Consider the following 16,013-nt stretch of genomic DNA (forward strand, 5'->3'; position numbering starts at 1 on the left):
CTACATGTAAAAAACAAAGGAAACTGCTTGATCTGGAAAGATTAATAATGATAGAGACCCAAATAGATTGAAAGAATTAATTCTCTTCTGCATATCTTCACATTTTATCAAAAAGTCAACAAAAGTGAGATGAAAAGTAATAATGAATAAAGAAGGTAAGGCTGGATGAATGGCATTAGCTATGATGCAATACCATTACCACTACTTGGGCTCTCTTACTCTCCTAAGAGTACTATAACTCTAAGAGGCATCTAATTACAGCTAGAGTAGCATCTATTAAAAGTCTCCTGTTTCTTCACTTCCCAAATCCTGGCTACATGATACTGTTACTGTGCCCTCTCTGCTGGTGGCCAGTGTGATCTCTCCTCCTCCTCTGGGTACTCCCTTAAGAGTGGCTGGGCCTGGAGTAGAAGCACGACCTCCCCCCTGCCCACTCTGGCTTCCACCTCCCCCAATCCATGTAAAAAGTGGACTCTAAACAAACTTTGGAGCTGCAGAACCCACAAAATGATATAGAGCAGCTAACCTCCTGCTGAGGACAGCCCTGCAGTCTAGCAAGAATCCAGCGCAGCACTCTGGGAGCCCAGCCCAGCCCTATGCTGAGGCGTTAGCCCCAGGGAGGGCCTGACCAGCCACTGGCCAGAGGGACTCCAGATCAGCAGCAGCTGTGGCCATTTCCAGAATTATCAACACATAGATGTGATGGACAAAGTGAGAGGTCAGTGAAGTCTGGACTTTGGGACCCAGTAAGTGGGAGTGTGTGGCTTTTGCCCCCCAGGGCGAGAAGCCGCTGAGATGCTGGCACAGCCAGCCAGTGCCATGTGGCAGCTTCAGCTCCTGGCCTGCAGAGTGTAGGGGGACCAAGCACCAGTCTGAGGGGTAATCACTCTTGCTTTAACCTTCTTGGATCTGGATTGCAGTCTAGGGTGGAGGTGTGTGTCCAGCTTGCCAGAGCGTGTGGAGGCCTCAGAGAGGGCACCCATCTAACACCTCCGGCAGCTGAGAAAACCCCAGTGTTTGGGACAAAAGCTCCCCTGTCTTGTGGCAGAGTCCTACTGTGGCAAAAAGCCCAGGGGTCAAGTGACTGAGGGGCAACATGACCAGGCAAAGGAAACAAAGAAGACAGAAGATTCCAACATTACACTCCTATTTTGGGGACAAAAAGGAGCAAAGCATGGAACAGGAGGAAAACAGTGAAGTCAGAACTCCTGCACCAAAAGCTTCAAAGGAAAATACAAGCTGGTTACAGGCCATAGAGGACCTTAAGAAGCAGATAAGGGAAGGGGAGGAAAAATTGGGAAGAGAAATGAGAACAATGAAAGAAAATTATGAAATGAGAGTCAACAGCCTGACTGAGGAAAATAATACCTTAAAAAAACAGACCCTCAAATGGCAAAAGAGGCTCAAAAAGGCAATGAGGAGAAGAATGCCTTAAAAAGCCAAATTTGCCAGATGGAAAAAATGGATCTCAAAAGCTCACTGAGGAGAATCATTCCTTCAGAATTAGATTGGAGCAAATGGAAGCTAATGACTTAATGAGAAATCAAGATGCTGTTAAAAAGATCCAAACAAATGAAAGAATAGAAGGCAATGTGAAATATCGCATGGGAAAGACCACTGACCTGGAAAATAGGTCCAGGAGAGATAATTTAAAAATTATTGGACTACCTGAAAGCCATGATAAAATTAAGAACCTAGAAATCATCCTCCAAGAAGTTCTCAAACAAAACTGCCCTGATATTTTAGAACCAGAGGGCAAAATAGAGGTTGAAAGAATCCACCAATCACCTCCTGAAAAAGATTCCAAAAAGAAAACTCCTAGGAATATTATAGCCAGTTTCTGGAATTCCCAGATTAAGAAGAGAATATTATAAGCAGCCAGGAAGAAACAATTTGAATATTGTGGAAACATAATCAGGATACCCCAGGATCTGGCAGCTTCTACACTGAGGGTTCAAAGGGCTTGGAATATGATATTTCAGATGTCAAAGGAGCTGGGATTAAAACCAAGAGTCACCTACCCAGCAAAACTGAGTCTCATGTTTCAGGGGAAAATATGGTCATTCAGTGGAATAGAGGACTTTCAAGCATTCTTGCTGAAAAAACCAGAGTTGAATAGAAAATTTGACATTCAGATACAAGAAGCAAGAGAAGCATGAGAAGGTAAACAGGGAAAAGAAATCATAAGGAATTTATCAAAGTTGAACTATTAACATTCCTACATGGAAAAACAATAATTGTAACTTATGAAACTTTTCTCAGTAGTTGAAAGGAATAGAATTATATATATGTATATGTATATATATATATATGAGGGTATATGGGCATATGAATATATATGTGAATGTGTGTATATATGTTTACAGGTATACATAGATAGAAGGCACAGGACCAATTTAACAAGAAGGGATGATACTTAAAAGGTGAAATAAGAGACCATATGCTGGAGACCACAGAGACTCACTACCTTGCTCATAGTAGACCCTTAATATTTTTAAATAAAGTCAATTTAGGCTCTAAGGAATAAAAACCTTCTGTAGATATCTTCTCACCGCACCTGTTAAGCTTTAGATCTCATTTGGAAAGATTCCTGAATGAATGCCATGCTAATGTCACCATATAATGGGGCATCTTCAACATTCTTTTCACTTCAGCTAATAAAATATACTTTTGAGTATAGTGTCAACTTGTATAAATGAGAAAATTCTGCAGCAGAATGTATATATAGAGGAAGTGCAGGCTGAACTAGGAGTTAGAAAACTCTGGGTTCAAATTTTACCTTTGACACTATATGATCCTGGGAAAGTCTCCTAACTCAGCTCAGAGTTTCTTCATTTGTAAAATGGGAATGAAAGTAACTGTGGCATTTCCCTCACAGGTTTTGTGTGAGGATCAGTCAATGCAAAACACTTTGCAAATCTTATAACCTATTTAAATAGCAGTTTTTATTATTATTACTCAGGGACAACTAGGTGGCATCATAGTACACAGAGTACCCGGCTTGAAGTCAGGAAGACTATTTTTCCTGAGTTCAAATCTGGTCTCAGATACTTGCTAGCTGTATGACCCTGGGCAAGTCACTTCACCCTGATTGTCTCGGTTTCCTCATCTATAAAATGAGCTGGAAAAGGAAATGGCAAAACCCTCCAGTATCTGTGCCAAGAAAACCCTCAATGTGGTCACAGAGTTGGACTTGACTCAACAACATGATTATTAGGTAACTATTATTATCATGTGATTTTGCCTTTTAACTATAAAAATTCTATTCTTTGAACAATACAGGGACCTTTGGCTACTTTTCTATATATTTGTGTGTATTCCTTGCTTTCTATAATGATAACAACAAAGATCATAGAAATTATCAATCTTTGCTCCCACCCGAAATTGCTGAACTTTGTAGGGTTCATTCAGTTAGCTCAGTGGATCTTCCCCCAGAAGATTTTCGAAATTGGACAACTCATTCCTCATGACAAGATACAAAACTTTCTCTGACCCTTGGACCAATTCTCTAAGAAACTAAAATTCCATATCCTGGTCTTTTCACTATAATAAACCCAAGTGAAGACAAAAGGGTAAAGGTTTCTAGTTTTATTTTATTTTCTCCTCTGCTTCCTGGCTAAACTATTTTAGTGATAGCCTTAATGGAAGTCCAAAGACAGATTCTGTTTTGCTAACTGTAGTTTTTCCTTGAGTACTTTCTTATTGGTTTATAGATTCTTGAACTGGCTTTTCTTTTTCTATTTTCTTTCCCTTTTCATTTTCAGTTATTGAAACCATCATCTATCCAGGAAATGCTATGTGCCCACCTGTCTGATCTATCCAGTCAGTAGCCCAGGAAAAGTGTGATAACATCTGTGTTCCCCAACCCCCTCCCTACCTTTCACTAGTCTTCCTTAGTTTGTAGGAGATTAGATACACTATAGTCTGGTTTTGACCTTGACCAGTTCTCCTGCATTTCCACCAAATTCCCAACCTTCTTCTATGTCTACTTGTGAAGGCTCTCTCTCTCTCTCTCTCTCTCTCTCTCTCTCTCCCTCACTCTCACTCTCTCACTCACACTTTTTTTTTTCCCCTTCCAAACCTCCCTTTACCTAACTCCCAAACATATAGATTAGTTTTTACTATGTGGATGATTACAATAGTGGCAGTTTGAAGAACAGGCATGATGGTTTTGTTGTTGATTGCTTTCTTTGGTCAGTGGTTTAGTCTTGGTCTTACTTTAAATGCAAAATATATATATATTATGTGTATATATACATATAATATGCATATATGTATATATGCTTACATATAGTAATATACATATATTCTGCGTGTATATATTTTGTGTGTATATATCATATATGTATGTATATATACACATTTACATATGTATATGTGCATGTGTTCTTTCTAATGAATGCTAAACATGTCCCCAAAGATGACTGGTGAGTGTTTTTTTTGTTTGTGTTTTTTTACCATGGAAATGGTACCAACCTGTGAAGCAAACCATCTTTGTCTTTTACCCACATTATCATTTGAACTCATATGCCTTGAGGGAAATTAGAGGGATTTTCAATGATATAATTCCTAGTATCATTCTGACTTTGATAGGAAATGCTTAGCTGCAATTTTTTTATGTGATATTTTCCCCAGATGACAACTTTGCAGTCTCCAGTTTTACTAAGGCAATTATGTTTCTCTGTTTTTGCTTCCTTATTTATATTAGTAAGGATATTCATAGACGAAAATATCATGAACTTTTTTTCCACCTTTCTCATCCGTTACTTCCTCTCCATGTACTCTATGATCTAGTGACTCTGGCCTCCTTGCTGTTCCTCATACAACCAAGCCATTTCCCAGTTTCAAACATTTTCATTGGCTGTCCCCCATGCTGGGAATTCTCTCTCTTCTCATCTACACTTCCTAGCTTCCTTGGCTTCCTTCAGTTCTTAGCTAAAATCCCACCTGCTATAAGAATTCTTTTCTAGTCCTCCTCAATGCTAGTGGTTTCCTTTGAAACTACCTGCGATTCACCTTGTTTATATCTTTTCACTCCATGGGTGTTTGCATCCTGTCTCCCCCATTAGAATGTGAATTCCTCAAGGAGAGGGTCTGTTTTTGCCTTTCTTTGTATACTCAGTGCTTGGCATGCTGACCAGTACATTTTGTCGTTTAGTTGTTTTTAGTTTTGTTGGACTCTTCACGATTCCACTGAGGGATCTGAGGCCAGATCTGAACTCATGAAGATGAGTCTTCCTGACACCAGACCCAGTACTCTATCCACTTTGCCAACTACCTGTCCAACTGGCACATAGTAGGCACTCAATAAATGCTTGTTGACTTCACTTGACTTTTGTTTTTTTTTAAAAGCAATTGGGGTTAAGTAACTTGCTCAAGGTTACATGGCCAGTTATTTCTGGGTGTGGTGCTAAGTATCTGAGCCTGGATTCGATCCCCAGGTCATCCCGACACTGGGGCCAGTGCTCTTACTTGCTGAGCCACTTGGCCGCCCCTTCACTTGACTTTTTAACCAGACCTATCATTTCATCTACTTAGGGAATACCAGGTGCAGAAATTCCCTCTACATACAGATCTATAATTGTTTTATGACTACAACACTAAAGAGCTGCCTGGAGCACTGGGAGGTTAAATTATTTGCCCTGGGGACACACAGTGTTTGTCAGAATCAGGACTAAATCCCACGCTATCACCATTGCTCTTAATAACAACAACAACAACAACACAACAATTCATCAAAGATCTGTTGTAAATTTACTCTGTGCATGGCCCTGGGTCTCAAATTCCACAATAACCTTTTTTTGCAGATAATAGCCACCTGGAGATCTGGAAGTTGCTACTGGTTTTATAACACAGTTTAAAGATTTATATTAGAGGTGTATAATTAATTCTGAAAATCTGAGTAGTTTTGGTTACCTGAAGGAATATAATGCCTGAAATAGATCATATTCAGAATGTTCTTGGTTTTGTCATCAGTTTTCTTTTAAGAGTGAAACCCCAAAAGCAAAAAATGAAATTGTGTTGTTATCTACCATATATTTATGTGACATATCAGATGTAATCAAATTTAGCCTTTGTATTAGAATTTGCATGTGCCAGGAGATTACAAAGGATCACTCATCCATTTATGAAGCCCATGAGCATGATTATCCTTATTGTGGAAACATGGAAATGTAATTAGTGTGTCTAATATCATATAACACAGTGATTGGGTTGGGGTTATAATTCCCAGTCATCCACATTGGGTTCAGGCTGCTTTCAGGACTCCCAACTGTCCATGTTAAATTGGGTCTTTAATAATTTCTTTTTCTTTCTTTTCCTCTCCAGAAGCTAAGGATGAACAATCCATTTAGCTTTTGAAGATACAGCAAAAGGTTGGAACACAGGAGGAGGAAGAAGGAAAAGGACATAATTATAAGCGAATATGTCTGACCTTGGTGGTCTTGTAGAGTTTAAGGCAAATAGATAAAACCCATTTTCACTTATTTCTGACAAAGTGAATAGGTGAATAGCCATCTGAGAGAGAATATAGGTTGCTTTTCATTTCATTTTTTCAAAGTACAAATACTGTCAGTTCCTCCTCATAAGAAAAGGTCTATCATGGTTATACACAGACACATACATCTATATATGTAGACATTCATATACTTACATGCATATATACACACACACACATATATATATATTCTAAAAAAGAAATATTGAATTCCTTTCTTAGAAAGGAGGCATCATTGTATCAGCATGAAAAGGACATCAAATCTATAGGTTTTTGAAAGATTTTTACAATATCTTTATTTTAGTTGTAGCAAAATAGGGCCCTCATTTTACTTTTGTCCTTTATTTGAGCAGGAGTATATCATTCAAGGTATCATGAGACAGTAGGCAAATTGCAACATTTGGGGTTAGGAGACCTGGGTTCAATGACTTCCTGCTACATCTTAATGGTATGGCTTCAGATAAATTGTTACTTCTCTCCAAGTCTCAGTTTCATTCACTGTAAAAAGGAGTAGGCCTAGATGGCCTCTAAGAGCCCTTATATATCTATTTTATCTTCACTAGACAATAAAGACAGATGGATCCAGGGGGCGGCCAGGTGGCTCAGTGAGTAAGAGCACTGGCCCCAGAGTCAGGATGACTTCTGATTGAATCCGGGCTCAGATACTTACCACCACACCCAGAAATAATTGGCTGTGTAACCTTGAGCAAGTTACTTAACCCCAATTGCTTAAAAAAAAAGACAGATGGATCATTATCTTCTAATATCTAAATAGAGTTTTCCCTGATCCCAGCTGCTAGTGCCCTTCCCCCAAATGATCTTACGTTTATTTTGTAGATGCTTATATGTAAGCTTTTTATATTTATGCAAGGTCCACCAATATGCACACTATACTTATAATATAAGCATGCAAAGCAACAAGTTTTCTATTTCTTTATATGTGTATAGTTTACATTTAATTGTGTATATACATACACATATACATACATGCATATATCTTGTGTGTATATATATACATACACACATGCACACACACACATATATGGAGAGAGAGGGAGAAAGAGGGAGGAGGAAACTTTATTCCTATGATAGAATGTAATCTCTGTGAGGGCAGGGACTATCATTGTTACTTTGTATTCCTAGCATCTGGCGCAATGCCTGGAATATAATAGGTGTTTACTAAATTCTCATTGATTGAATGATCAGTTGCTTGACTCTGGACTGGTCATGGTCATTGCAAATAAAAGAAAGATTACTTAAAAAAATGAAACGACTGACAGGATGACCTAAATTTAAATTCTGAACTGTTATAAGATTGTATCATAAAAATATCACTTAATTTGGGGGATTTTTTTTTTTTGTAAACAGAGTATACCCATTTACTTTCCCATACAAAGAAGTGCAGTGCCCTCCACAATTTGGTTCTCTCTTACTCTCTTAGTTTATACTCCTCTCTTTTACAAAGTCTATGTTCCAGTCAAACTGGACTGACTACTTGTCATTCCTTGAATTCAATATTCTTCCTCTCCCCTTCACTCACAATAGCACTGGCCAAGCATAGGCCAAAAGAGTTATGGGTGGAATGAATAATTTACTTAAAGTTTACACTTCAGAATTTATTAAGTTTCTCTCAGTTTCTACCTCTTGGCTTCCTCTTCCCTCTTCTCTTCCTGGTCCCTTTGTCTTTTTTCATCCTTCCCATTTCCCATTTCCCATTTCCCATTTCCCATTTCCCTTCCCTTCCCTTCCCTTCCCTTCCCTTCCCTTCCCTTCCCTTCCCTTCCCTTCCCTTCCTTTCCCTTCCTTTTCCATTTCTTCTATTCTTTCTCTTCTCTCTGCCTGTTTTCTCCCCTTCCCCTTCTCCAGCTTTCCTCCACCTCTGCCCTTCTCTGCATCTCTCTACTTTTTTTCTCCTTCCTCCTCTCAACCTTTTCATCTTTTGCCTACCATAACATGAGGTTAACATATCCATTACTTATTGAATCATGTTATATGATTGATGTTACTAATTTTAAAGTTGTCAAACATATTATGCTTTTCTCTTTAAAAAATTAAATTTCTTTGCATAAATTTGTAGCCTATAATTAATTTCTTTGGTGGATGGGGCGGCTCTTGCCAAGGATAACTGACATTTAAAAAAATACTTTGCACTCATTATCATATTTGAGTTTCATAACAATGCTGTGAAGTAAGTAGCAGAATTGCTTCTATCCCCACTTTAAAGATGAATACACTGAGGCTTTGGTGACTTAGTTGACTTGCCCATGGTCACACAGCTAATAAATATCAGAAACAGGATTCAAGCCCACACCTTGCTAAATCCTAGTCTAGCTCTCTAGTTGCCTCTCACAGAAAAGGAATTTCCCATTATTTTACTGATGCTGTGGTAGATTCCAAAGGTAGCCCCCCTCCCAAAATTCATAGGTCATTGTCAGAGAACTTTATCCCAGGGAAGAATTTTCTAAGTCTCAGTAGAATCCTGTGAATATTTCAGAACAATAGCGGTTGTTATTCCTACTATCCCTATTGCTGCCGCCACTGCCATCAAATAATAGATTATGTATTGTCAAATCAGAAAATGCCATTTTCTTGCAAACTTTCTATATACAAGTATATTTAATAAGACTGGATGGTGGAGGAAAGGTAAACATTGGAGACGATTTTCACTATAACATGCTGACTTAAATATGAAGGTATCAGGATGTATTATGCTATTTGGCTCACAATTTATGCAGATACCATTTATTGTCTTTCCTTTTTCACAGAGACCAGCATACTCTTTCTTCTGGAATTACTGAACTGAAGTGGGGATGGGGGATAAGTAGAAACGGAATGAAATGTTTTAACCAACCTCCTTCCTCCACATGCCAGTCACCACCCACAACTCCCGCATCCTACCCCACAAGTGGCCCAGAGTGTGGACTAAGGTTAGAGAGAAATGAAAAGAGAGAAAAAGGACAAAAAAACCCCCAAGAGAAGCAAAATGGCATCTCAGGATGTTTGGAGGCTACTGAAAACAGTGGGATAAAATTTAAGCCCTTTTAAAAAAAAATTGCAAGACAAAAAAAAAAAACCCAAAACAAAAAAAATGGCAAGACAATTTCATTTCTGATTTTGTATTTCACGCCTTATTTAACAGCTACAATATTAGGACAAGAACAATCTTTATGTCAAATTAAATACTCATTAATATATACCCAATTGCCCCATTTTCTTTCTTGGTTTTCCTCCAGGAGACAATGTTTATTCTATAATATTTGTAGGACTCTTCTGAAGCATATATGGAATTAATTTGCAAAGTAGCTCTTAAATACATCATTCTATTTATCTCTAGTAGTTGCTAAATGACAACTTTTCCCACTGGTCCTATTTTGTACAGTTGACTGGTCAAACAATTCATTCTGAGACTGGTTAGCAAGAGGAAGCTCAGAAGAGCTAATATTTTGCATTTTTCAACAGCTTCATTTAAATATCTTTTACATAGTCCCCATTACTGAAATACCTATCTGCTTTGACTTTCGTGCCAATGTAACAAGAAATAATGGAAAAACACTGAAGAGTGGATTATTTCCCTTCATTCTGAGGAGCAGATTACTTGAGGATCAAGTCCATTGTAGGCTCTATGGTTTGCCAGCCCATGAACACTATTATGAATACATTGAAATATGTTACAGATGTGGTACATTTAATACTATTCAAGTCACATCATTATGAAATGGGTTTTCTGTTTCTGTCAAAGCCTAGATATTACAGGTTTATACTGGCAATGTTAGCTTGGAAAGAGCCTCCCAGAAGGTGGGCAATTGTTGAGCACTAACTCAAAAACTTTTAAGAAAGTCTCCTTTCCCCCCCATGTATTTAATGACTAAGATCAAATTCTGATATTTTGATAAAGAAGCAGTTGGCATTTTCAAAACACTTCTGAATTTCTGAGAGACCAAAGTTCTTTTTAAGAGTATTGAAAAGCAACATTAAAAAAAAACCTGAGGGATTCCCACCAAAATGCCTTAGCAATGTATGTTGACTAATAAGCAATTCTAGATTATTATGCATATTCTAGCAATCACATGGAAGTCTTTTTCTAAGGCAAAAGTTGAATCCTGAAACCAAAGGGTATGACAGAATAAAAGTTAGACATTCTATAAAGGGAATTTAGTATCACATCCAGCAAAAAAGATGGTAACCAGATATGTAAAAAAATTGTATCCAACAGCAATAAAATCACCAATATGAATGTTTTGAGCTACAAACAAAGTTGCAAATAAGGATAGGATTAGTACAGGTGTTAATACAGTACATGGCTCTCCTGAGTTTATTTTCCAACAAGTGCATTTGTCCTACTGAAAACCAAGGGTCAGTGAACTTGGTTTTTCGTTTTTTGCTTTTTGGAGGGGCAGTTGGGGTTAAGTGACTTGCCCAAGGTCACCACGATTAGTTTTTGTGTTAAGTATCTGAGGCTGGATTTGAACTCAGGTCATCCTGACTCCAGGGCCAGTGTTCTATTCACTGAGCCACTTTGCCATCCCTTGAAATTGGTTTTTAATATTTTGATAATTATATTTCAATATAATTGGTTTCCTTTGTAATACTATTTTATGCATTAAAATATGATTCTGAGAAATTAATAGATTTCACCAGACTGTCAAAGGGGGCCATTACACAAGAAAAACTAAGAATCCAAGGTGTAGATCTAAGCTTGGTGTTATAGTAGTACTGAATGCTTAGATAATAGATTCATTTAAAAAAAATAGAGATCCACATTAAAGGAAATCAAATGTTTGTGATTAAAAAAGAATCATGATAATTTTCAATAATGCTAAGACAGGTACTACTAAAATTAACTTTGGGAAGCAAATATTTATTAAAAGATGAACAATATTTTCCCTTACTTTCTTTGTTTTGCCCATTGCCTTTAAGATGGAAAGATTTAGGTCTTCTAGGGCTGCCAGGACATTCTCATATTCTCCAAGGTGCTGAGAAAAATATTCTGAAAGTAGAAAAAAAGATGCAAATAGGTATTTTAACTCTATAAGAACAAAAGTACACTGCCACATATTTAGACAAAATTCAAATATAGAAAAATCAATGATTACCGAAGAATAGAGGGGTTTTCAAATGAGAATAAGTCACTGATAGGACAATTTGTCTTACTTCAGCTAAGAAAGATATTGGGTTGCAGTTCTCCTCTTTGAGGCAACATTCTTTCCTATAAAAATCCTATAAATCTGGACAAGGCAGGTTCAAAGACTCAACAACCCTCAATAGCAGGATGTCACAGATTTCTCTGTTCTAGTCATCTCAAAATGTGAAAATCCAAATTTGTTTTTATCTGGTGAAATATCCCAGAAAAGCAAAAAGTGAATGATGCTACAATTTGAAAACTACTCACAAATAAAATCAACAGGATACTTATATTTCATTAAAGATAATTGTGTATTAGATGTGTAGTTAGTTATCTGTGGGACCATGGCCTCAATAGCTTCATCCATATGGAGGCAACTGTATGGTATAGTGGGTAGAGAGCTAGGCCTGGAGGTAGGGAGACATGAGTTCACATCTGGTCTTAGACACCTATTAGTTATGTGATTCTGGGAAAATCACTTAACCTCAGTCTGTCTTAGTTTCTTCAAGTGTAAAATAGGGATAATAATAGTCTCCCAGGGTTTTTGTGAGAATCAAATGTGATAATATTTTTAAAGTACTTAGGACAGTGGTTGGCACATAGCAGATGCCTATCAAATTCTTCTTTCCCTCCATATCAGAGTTACCATGAAGATTAAATAAGTTTATGTAATTTAGAACAATGTATAAATTATAAAGCCCTATGGAAATATCATCTATCATTTTTAATAGAGAAAGGGATTAGACCTGTGACCTCTTTGGTACAAGGAATTCCCAGATGAGGAAACTAAATTCCCTCTATCAATGTAGGGTGGCACCTTCTTTGCAGCTTACAGTGGTAACCCTAGAGAGGTGCTTCAAACACTGAGAGTTTAAGCAATACGTGCAGAGTTATACAGACAGTATGTATCAGAAGCAGGATTTTGACCTAGATCTTCTAGAATTTGAGACCAGCTCTCTATTCCTCATGCCATACTGCCTCTTGTCGACATCATCATCATCATCTTACTGTTAATGTTATTATGAATAGGAGTTTATTAAGGTACTATTAGTGGCCACTGTCCCTACTACATTGTTTCTTCATCTTCCTGTTTTCCCTCCTAATCTTCCCTTTTTTTGTACCACTGGATAGAAATATTTTTAATGATACTCATTCAAATGGGTTAAATGGATCAAATCTCATCATTGTTGCTATTCCCCCCAAAGATGCAGATGGGGACAACAAGGTGGTATAATGGATAGAGCACTGGCTCTGGAGTCAGGATGATCTGAGTTCAAATTTGACTTCAGATACTTACTAGCTATGTGACCCTGGGTAAGTCACTTAACCCCGACTGCCTCCAAACTATTATGATATCAATATTGACAGAATTGTCACTGGTGTATCATAGGACCTACATTTTACTCTGTTTTGTTTAATCTTTTATCAATAACTTTAAGGAGGAATATAAGGAATATTTATTAAATCTGTAGATGACATGAACCTGAGAGGAAATGCTAATAATATACTGGTATATTTAAAAGAATCCTGAAAGACTGGATGGATGGGCCCAAAGTAACAAGATAAAAATTAGATAGGAAAGTCTTATAAAGTCTTGAACCTACATTTTAAGGACCATTTCTCCCAGTGTTGCCACTACTAGGCATATATCCCAAAGAGAAAAAAGAAAGGAAGAGGATCCATATGTAGAAAAAATGTTAATAGTAACTTTTTATATCAGAAAATAACTAGAAACTAAGGGATTGTCCCTCAACTAGAGCATGGCAGAATAAATTATGACATGTTAACGTAATGACATTTTGTTGTTGTTCAGTCATTTCCGTTGTGACTGGGTCTTCATGATCCTGTTTGAGATTTCATTGGCAAATACACTGGAGTAGTTTGCCATTTCCTTCTCCAATTCATTTTGTAGATGAGGAACTGGGGCAAAGAGGGTTGAGTGACTTGCCCAGGGTCACACAGCTAAATCTGAGGTCAGATTTGAACACATGAATATGTCTTCCTAATTCCAAGCCCAGAGTTCTATACATTGCATCAAATATAGCTGCCCATATAATGAAATACTGTTGTGCTATAGGAAACTATGAAAGGGACAGTTTCTGAGAAACTTGGGAGTATTTGTACAAAATGATACTGATTGATGTGAGTAGAGAATAATTTATCCAACAATGATAACATTGTGAAGACAAACAACTTTTAAAGATTGATCGATACAATGACCAACCAAGATTCCAGAGAACTGATGATAAAGAATGCTATATACCTCCTGACAAATAGGTGATGGATTCAAGATACAACATGCGACATATGTTTTTGGACATGGCCAATGTGGGAATGTGTTGTTTGACCGTGCATATTTGTTATGAGGGCTTTGTTTTAAATTGGGAGCAGGGTGGGAGAGAAAGAAATACTTGTTAATTTTTTTAAAGGACAATTATAGAGTGGGGAAGGCTAGCTTAACATGTTAAAGAGTGATAAGTTTTGTTCAACATGAGCAAGGCAACAATGTGGTGAAGTCCAAAAAATGTGAATTTTGGCTATATTACTAGAAATCTTCTGTCCAGATCAAAAGAGGTGATAGTTTCACCATATTCTCTCCTAGTTGTACCACAGCTAGAGTATTGCATTTAATCTAGGGCATCATATTTTAAGAGGGTGAATGACAAACTGGAACACTTTCAGAGGAGGGGTTATTAGGATGGAGAAAGTTCTAGAAATGCTATCATATGAGGAATGGGTGAAGAAACAAAGAACTGGCCATCTGATTTCATATAACTAAAGAACTGTCAGATGAAAGACCTTAGACCCAACCTCTGTGTCTCTAGTTTCTTATAGGTTAGTTTATCTTTCTAGGAATCAGGTCTGACAAATTACTTCCTATTCTCTTCACACTATGTCACTTACTCTTCAGGCATCATCCTTATTTCTTTCTCACCAAAACTTTTGATTCTGCTCCCTGGGTCCTCTAGCTGTGAAAGGGGAACTTTGGGCTTATTTTTAGGGAAACAGACCTATTTCTATGCCATTTCCCAGGCATTTATTTAACAAGTCTCTGCAAGTACCCTCTTTCACCACCCCTATGTTCCTTGATGTTCCTTGATGGCAGACATGGTCTGACTTGCTTTTACTTGTATCCCAAGAGCCTGGAACTTTATCCAACATATGGTAAATAATTAGTAAATGTTTTCTCACTCACTCTACGTGTATCTATCATCTATATCTATGTATATATGATATATGTAACTATCGACCAATGTATCTCTATGTATGTATGTATGTAGCTACCTATTATCTACCATCTATCGTATCTGTATCCATCGTTTATATCAATGTATGTAGCTATATATAATTATCATATAAATCTCAATGTATGTATGTATCTATCATCCATCTATCTATTTATCATCTACCTATTTATCTGTCTATCTATCTGAAAAAGAATGTGGTTTATATTCCTTGTAAATCTAAATGGTATAATTAGGAACAGTCAGTGGAAGTTATAAGGGAGACAGATTTAAAGCCCAATATATGAAGGAACTTTCTAATAGCTAGAACTGTTCCTCAATGGACTGGGCTACTTATCTCCCATCATTTCCTTTCCTGTACTCTGCACACCAGCCAATCGGTTTTGCTTGCTGTCCCCTGACCTCAGCCTTCCATGCCTTCCTTTGTCCTTTGGCATAGACTAGTTCCTGTCCCTGAAAAGCACTGCTCCATCATTCCTGCTTCTTAGAGGCCTCAGCCTCCTTCGAAGCTCAGTTCAGGAATCAGATCCTCTGGAAAGCCTTTGCTAATTCCCCCTGGTGGTTAGTGCTGCTATAGGTTGCAAAGAAAGTGCCAGCCTGCATTGGTCGTGTTTAGTACACTCTCCCACATCAATGTATTTCTTTGTATCTTTGTATATCTCTTGTATCCCAGCTTTCCAATAGAATGTAAACCCCTCCAGGGCAGGGAAAATTTTTTACTTTTGTCCCTGTAACCACAGATCCTAATATGGTACCTCAAATATATTAGGCATGTGATCAATGTTTGCTGAATTAAATCTTCGACTAGAACCCATGTTTCCTAATTCTCAGTCAGCTACTTTCTCCAAAGTTGTTAGCTGATATACATTAAGGATCCCAAAGAGCTTTCCTTACAACAAAGCTCTGAAATAAATATGGCATCATTATCTCCATTTCACAAATGAGGTAACAAGTTCAGAGAGGTTGTGACTTGCCTAACTTTACACAACTAGTAATATCAAAGCCAAGACTTTAACCCAGATCTTCTATCCTCAAGACTGCACTTGAGTCTCTGTGTGTAAATGTCTAATGTGACCTCTATAAGAAAACAAATGATCAAATGATTAATATTTATTGCATTGCTTTTTCTGTTTTCCATGGATAGGAATCA

The 16,013-nt window shown here is 37.4% G+C and overlaps 1 protein-coding gene across 1 annotated transcript in view; it reads right to left on the reverse strand.

The window, feature by feature from the left end:
* NECAB1 (N-terminal EF-hand calcium binding protein 1) overlaps positions 1-16,013 on the reverse strand; it is a 238,226-nt gene that overhangs the window by 94,373 nt on the left and 127,840 nt on the right. Inside the window, exon 5 of the mRNA XM_069086671.1 lies at positions 11,386-11,483. Within this exon, the coding sequence (XP_068942772.1) occupies positions 11,386-11,483 (98 nt within the window). The remainder of the gene's footprint in view (positions 1-11,385; positions 11,484-16,013) is intronic.

Source organism: Petaurus breviceps, unplaced genomic scaffold (assembly GCF_028583685.1).
Source record: "Petaurus breviceps papuanus isolate PSGF00001 unplaced genomic scaffold, PetGlider_PUasm1.0 179, whole genome shotgun sequence".
Classification (NCBI taxonomy): domain Eukaryota; kingdom Metazoa; phylum Chordata; class Mammalia; order Diprotodontia; family Petauridae; genus Petaurus; species Petaurus breviceps.